Source organism: Nannobrachium achirus (genome assembly GCF_963921795.1).
Source record: "Nannobrachium achirus genome assembly, chromosome: 13".
Classification (NCBI taxonomy): domain Eukaryota; kingdom Metazoa; phylum Chordata; class Actinopteri; order Myctophiformes; family Myctophidae; genus Nannobrachium; species Nannobrachium achirus.
Window position 1 is genome coordinate 4623646 of NC_137833.1, and position 6986 is coordinate 4630631.

At 43.6% G+C, this 6986-nt stretch overlaps 1 protein-coding gene across 1 annotated transcript; it reads left to right on the plus strand.

Moving 5' to 3' along the window:
- Positions 1 to 5718: 5718 nt before the first annotated feature.
- LOC308296747 (kelch domain-containing protein 3-like) lies at positions 5719 to 6747 on the plus strand (the record flags this gene model as incomplete). The annotated part of the gene is made up of 1 exon (XM_080740074.1): positions 5719 to 6747. The coding sequence occupies one exon, from the start codon at positions 5719 to 5721 to the stop codon at positions 6745 to 6747; it is 1029 nt and encodes a 342-aa protein (XP_080596200.1).
- Between the last annotated feature and the right edge of the window lie 239 nt (positions 6748 to 6986).

The following is a 6986-nucleotide window of genomic DNA, read 5'->3' on the forward strand; positions in this document are numbered from 1 at the left end:
ATCTGACCTGCCAGTAGTGAACATACAGTAATGATGATCTATAAACGAGCATAGTGTTGCTGTCAGGCAGAAACCACGTAACTCCATCTTTCAACGTATTATATGTTTTTCCCCGACGTGACACGTGAGCTTGTAGCAGGGCAGGGTTAGGATTTTCGAAAGGATTTGAAAGTCAAAGTAAAAGGGATTCATTCTGTCTGAACCAATTGAACCAATGAAAACTATCAACAAGAGCTTGTGAAATAATATAACTACATTGGATCCATTGGAACACTTTTTTTTTAAAATAATTATTTCCTGAAAAGTAAGCGTTTTGGAGATGTGAGATTTCCAGCCGACATTGACGATATGCAGTAAATGAGCTACAGTATATTATAACTGACCGTAGTTGTTAGAGGTAAGCAATTCACCCCGAGTGAGAGGACATTATGCTCTGATAATGTCCTGTGTTAGGGTGTTATCGGACGAGGCGAAGCCGAGTCCGATAACACCCTAACACAGGACATTATCAGAGCATAATGTCCGACCCCGAGTGGTAAATAGCTTTTCTACCACTTTTTCCCTTATACATGAAAGAAAACACATAGTTGTAACTTGCAAGGATCTTAAGTTACAATCATTATTGCCTATAAAACTTCCGCGAGACAGCAGATAGTTCCACCAACAACATCTTCTACTCACCAACAGATGGCGCCAACTCCATACTAATCCATGCGTCTAGCTTACAGCTAAGCTAACGTCAGTTAGAAGTACCGTTCCGGCCGTAAATAGAGGCTGTTCGCTTCCAGAAAGGCATAGGTTCAGAGAAAAGGGGCTTTAAAGTTGGCGGATTGCATTGGATCCAAATAAATCGGCGACTATAGCATGCACGTTAGTAAACATAGGACCGTTGCCACCGTCATTTGTTGGTTGGGGGAAAGGTGTTCCGACTACCTCCTGAAGTCCCCGGATGTACACTGAGGTGCATTGATCTCGGACAAGTCCTCATACAACTTTGCGGCAGTTGTTTTGTCATAACCTCCGGAATTTAGCCAATCAGAATCCAGTATTTGAACACGTGACTAGAAAAAGTGGTAGAATTCAGTATAGACGTGTTGTTGCCTCAGGTCCATGTTATATATGATGTCTTAAGCCATTTAGACCGGAACACAAATCTGTGTCACGTTAGATTTGAACCACTTTTACCATTATTTTATGCTTTGACTATTAAATAAATAGCAGATATACAAGCTCACAGCACGGCACCAAGTGCTATTTTTGAAACATCGTGAACATTTGTGCAACTCTTTGAATATTTTTGACCCGATTCTACACATGTCTTCTAAATCCTTCTTCTAAATCAGTGGTTCTCAAACCTTTTCATGTCAAGGACCCCCAAAAATTACATGTATTTGGCTGCGGACCCCATCTAAAAATATGTTGTTCCAGGGACCACCCAGAAGCAAATATTTGAGTTACAAATGTTCGCTTTTAACTCTTATTGTGCCGATCCCGAACTAGTTTGGCTTTATTTGGACCTTATTAACGTTCAGGGTGCCGATCCCGAACTAGTTCGGCTTTTTTTTTTCGGGCTAAATTTTCGAGCCGGGCCGCCGGCCGTCATCTGTCATCTGATATTTCCCATCCACTCCAATGCAATCCAGGATCTTTAGAGCTCATTTTCTCTGTTCCATGCATATCCATGAGGTGTGCAAGGTTTAATCACGGCTAAATCGCCGAAAATAGGGCTTCTAAAATGCTTGGTAGCCAATAGCTAACTTCAAGCTAACTTCATCCTGTTCCTGTTGATGACACAAAGGAAAGTGTTCAGGCGCGTCATGGCTGCGCACGGCTTGTGCATATACAGCGTATGTCTATGGTGGATTCTATGGCCATTGGGCGCCCTCTAGTGGTGATTCTGGGCACTGAAAGAGTTAAAACGATATATTCAAAGACAAAAAAAAAATAGCAGATCTATAAGCTCGCAGCCGCGCTGTGAGCTATTTTTCAATAGATAAAGCATTAAATAATTCTAGGCCTAGATGTCTTAAGTGGTGTACCAGCAGCTTGTATAGAAGCCTGATGTGCTTTAGTCATACTCAGGAGTCCATTAGCACTAATCAAGTTCAAAAGGTTTCAGTAGATTAGGTTATTTAATTAGCGGTGCATTACATTATCTAAAATGTATCATCGTTGTAAATCAATATCACGGTATAACAATGATGTTGGTTTCCACCATTATTCTGTCATTTTGTGTGTGTGCTAATGCAAACACAGAAGGTGGGCAGAGCATCTAAAGCAGTGGTTCTCAACGTGTGTGTCGGGACCCCCAGGGGGGTCGCCAAATTATTTTGGTGGGTCCCCAGATGATTAACTTAATGTGCAACATTGTTTTCTCACTCAACGGTAAACAAACCAGCGTAAAGTTTAAGTGTATAGAGCGGGTATGTGCACATTTCTAAAGTGACAATTTAAGGACTAATACCTCTAAAATGACAAATTAAACATTGGCCAAATTGTCAAATAGAGGCAGAAATTGTGAAAATAGCAGATCTACATGGCATGTAGATCTGCTATTTTACAATAGAACCTTGTTATACAAAATGTAATGCCTCAACTCTTAGTGCTCGTCAAGGTGGGGGGTCCCCACTTAAAATGTTATCATTATTTTGGGGTCGCGGCCTGAAAAGGTTGAGAACCACTGATCTAAAGTGTGTACATATTATGGACAAATAACCTGTACACACAATGAGTATTACAAAGCGTTGTGTGCGGTAGGCGTTTACATATTCTATCTATTATGATGAAATACTCATAGTTGCAATACTCAGATATTTAGTTTAACCCGCCGCTCTATGAGCTTGTAGATCTTTCTTTAATTTTAAATCATGATTTTAGATTTATCATTTTGAGCACCACTGATATAGAAACATACTATTTTCTGAAAACTACCGGTATTTAAGACATGTGTAGGATAGAGGGTATGCGCATGACATCATCATCATACCTGGAAGTTAGGACTTTTTAATACCTCTAAAATGACAAATTAAACATTGTCCAAATTGTCAACTATAGAGGCAGAGGCATTGTGAAAATAGCCGATCTACATGTAGATCTGTTACTTTCACAATAGAACCATGTTATACCAAATGTAATGTAGCACCGTGATATTGGATCATTCTGTTCTTGACAACAAGCAATCCTACTGTTTGAATGTTGGCAAAAAAGACAAAGGATTTTCTTTTTTCAACTTTCGACTTTCTCTGGTGGGAGTCGACTTGTGTAATGAACTTGTCGACCTTTTCGTTAATGCCCTAGTGTGTGCATGGCATGCTGAAAGGCGCAAAAGCTGTCATATTTTTCTTTTGGTCATGACAACACACCAAACATGATGGATATAGCATTTTTATCATTATAAGAATATGATCATTTGTATACTAGAAGTTTACAAACCTTCGGGTCGCCAAAGTCTAGAGTTCAGGCCGCTGCGCGGCCCTCACCGCCATGTTGCGGCAGCGTGGTGTGTAATGGTCAAATATGGGTCAATAAAAAAAGTTTGAAAAAAAAAAAGGTTTTGAAAAGAAAAAGTATACCCCATTCAGGCCGGGAACACATTTTGCTGTTTGGACCGGCCGGGAATGGACCGGCCGTCCGGGAGTTGTCCCGCTTTTCCCAATGGCCAGCACGTCCCTGATGTCTGCTCTGTTTGTGTAACATCATTGCGTATTGTGAGTAATGCCATCACACCACATCACAATGTCGTCATCACAACCGTGCCCTATTAAATGAATTGTCAGATAAACAGGATGTCATTTAGCAACTTTTGACGAAACGTGTGCTTTTCTGTCTGTAGCAGCTTCCGAACACAGGGTTCGAGTTATGCGGGGGCCAGTGGGAGCTTAGCTCCCATAGTTAAAGTCTGGGACCCCATAGTCAACAACCCCCTTTGGGGTCTCTTTTTTTCTAAGTGTGTTTTTTTTTTTTTTTTTCTCGTTTTTTTTTTTTTTTTTTATGTTCCATTGGAAGAATTTATATTATTTATGTTAACTAGATATACTAAATAAACATGTTAGACAGTAAGACTGAACAATGACATCACACCGTTTAATCCTACTATTAATTTTATTATTATAAATCAGGCGCATTTAATGTGGGGTGTGAGTCTTCCTTTACCGTCCGGGTTATAACACACTCGCTGCAATGGTTCCTACCTTTCCCCCAGCTGGATGCAGACCTACCCAGCTGCGTGGTCTCGCCATGGCCTGGGCATAGGCTAAGCTAGGAACCACTGCATCGAGTCTTTGCACTTCTAGCCACGGCCCGGACGGCAAAGGAAGGCGGACACGCCGGAGAGCAACAAAACAACCAAACAAAACAACGCTGTCTTAGCAAGACCATACCCGAGGGAAGTAGGGGTGCTGGGGGTGCGGCCGCACCCCCTCCCCCACGTCCCACCGCACCCCCTAAAGGGGGGTTGGGGGGAAAATATTGCCGATCGGCAAGTAGAGGCTCTGACATCAGTGGCGTGAAGTAGGAGCTATTGGCTACTTCTATTTCCAGTACAATTTCAAAATAAACATGTGTTGAATGATCGATTGTATAGACAAAAAAAAAAAAGAAAGGCTCTTGTTTTGAAATGTGCTTCTGGGCACTGTTCAGAGAGGAAATGGCTTTCAAAGGACTCCCCTTTTAACTTGTCTGAACGTCTGTCTCTCCGTGCGTAACTGATGCGTCATGGACTCGGTGGATTATAACAATACGGCCATAAAGGAATATACAGAACACCAAGACAACACAACCTAGGCTATGAAGACATTAAACATCGCCCTCTGCTAGCCCTGGCGTCCTCACTGGTGAGTCGTGGGCTCGTGGCTATAGACTTGTAATGATGAATGAATGCTATGTTATGCTGCTGTGCTGCCTGGCTAGGCTAACGTTTGGGCTAGCTAGTGGCTAATGGCTATGGTGTACCAGAACCATCGCCAATGAAGCCTGGGTTTCCGAGGCTAGCTGTTTCCTAACACTGGGGTCTGGACCGATGTGGCAGACACGTTGTATGGGTCACAACGCACTGAACACAGTGCGAAGCAACTCGTTGTGAGCTTGTACATCTGCTATTTTCACTACTTGTTTGGTACAAGGTAGTAATGTCTCTTGGTTCACGGGCTAAAAAGTTTGGGAACCATCATACTTGCTGTTGTAGACAGGTTCACGGGCTAAAATGTTTGCTTGCTGTTGTGGTGGTGTAAAGTAACTAAGTAGATTAACTGAAAAGCTCTGGGAACTGAATGATTTTATGAAACTGGCACTTGTTGTCTGACTGTTGGTACCAAGAAATCCAGACTATATACCGAAAAGTACCTGATTTAATATGATTTAATATAGGAAAATACTCGTTTTAGCCGACTTTATACCCGAAAAATAGGGCCCCCATAACTATGGGGGCCACCCCCATAACTATGGGGGCCCTATTTTTCGGCGGCGCCGCTAGAGGGACCCCATAGCTCTCGGAGTATAACTCGAACTCTGTCCGAACACCTTCCTGAACACACACACACACAACGCTGTAGAGCACGAGGGATTTCCAGAACCTGAGCCCAAGCTGTTGTTTGCATCAACAGGCCTTAACTTCCTTCATTGGCTAACCCAACTGCAGCAATTCATCAGTTTGTGGATTTCTGAACCAATAAGTGCAGTCAGTGTACCTGACACATCCAACCTGAACCTATAGTGTGAGAGATGCTGCACTGGACGGTGCATCTGAATGGAGGACCAGAGACAAAGAACCATGTCTTTGTTGCAGTGAAGCACAAGGTGTATTCCTTTGGAGCGGAGTATGACAAGGATCAAGTTGATGTGCATGTCTTCAACACAGTGTCTTTATGCTGGAAGAAGTTGCAACCAGTGACAACTGGAGAAGAACGTCACCTTGAGGTTGCCTCCGATCGCGCTGGCCACTCAGCTGTGCTGATAGAAGATTTAATCTACATCTGGGGAGGAGGGTATCCTTATCCTTGCTGCAACGTTCTTTATGCATTCGATGTCGACACCTCCAGATGGTTCAAGCCCAGGGTTTCTGGGACCATTCCAGAAGTGAGGTGCTACCACTCAGCCTGTGTCCTGGAGAGGGTCATGTTTATACATGGAGGATGGAACCAGCAGAGTCGACGCACTAATGACATGTACAGGTTGGACACCAGCACAATGGTCTGGTCTTTAATTAACACCAGAGGCACTCCTCCACCTGTTTCATCAGCTCACTCTGCCACCATCATCGGGACAAAGATGTTTGTATTTGGGGGCCGGAGGGCCCAGTGGGATGACAACAACATCTTCAGAGTTTTTGACACAGAGACCAACTGTTGGCTGACCAACACACCTTCTGCACAGCTCCTTCCTGAAGAACGCAGTCATCATTCAGCTTTTGCCTACAATGGAGAACTGTTTATATACGGTGGTGAAAAGGGGAATCACTTCAATGATTTGTGGAAATTCAATACAGATACCTTTTCCTGGAAGAAGGTAGAATCAAAGGGGAAACAACCGTGTTCAAGGTTGTCTAGTGGGTGTTCTTGCATGGTGGGAGATCGCATCCACTTTGGATCTTTCGACCCACCCAATGAACTGTACATCCTAGATCTAAGTCCTAGCCTGAAGACGTTATGCAAGCTGGCAGTTATTCAGTACGGTCTGGAGCGGTCTGGACTCCCACACGACATCAGGTGGGAACTGGCAGGCATGACTGCCAACCCTACAGGTCAACGTTAGGTGGGGAAAGAGAATGAGAATTTCTGGATGATCTGCTGTTCGTGCTATGAGCTTGCTCTGTGAGCGGTGGACTGGAGCATTTCAACTGCCTGGGTTCGGATGGAGAGCCGGGTATTGGGTTTAGTTGAGTTCATGGGCGGGAACCCCTGTGGGGGCACAAGGATCCCCCTAGTGGTGAGCAAAATGGAGCATGGGCCTTTTCTGCAGGCAACACTTTGAAGATTTTACACTCGTACCCT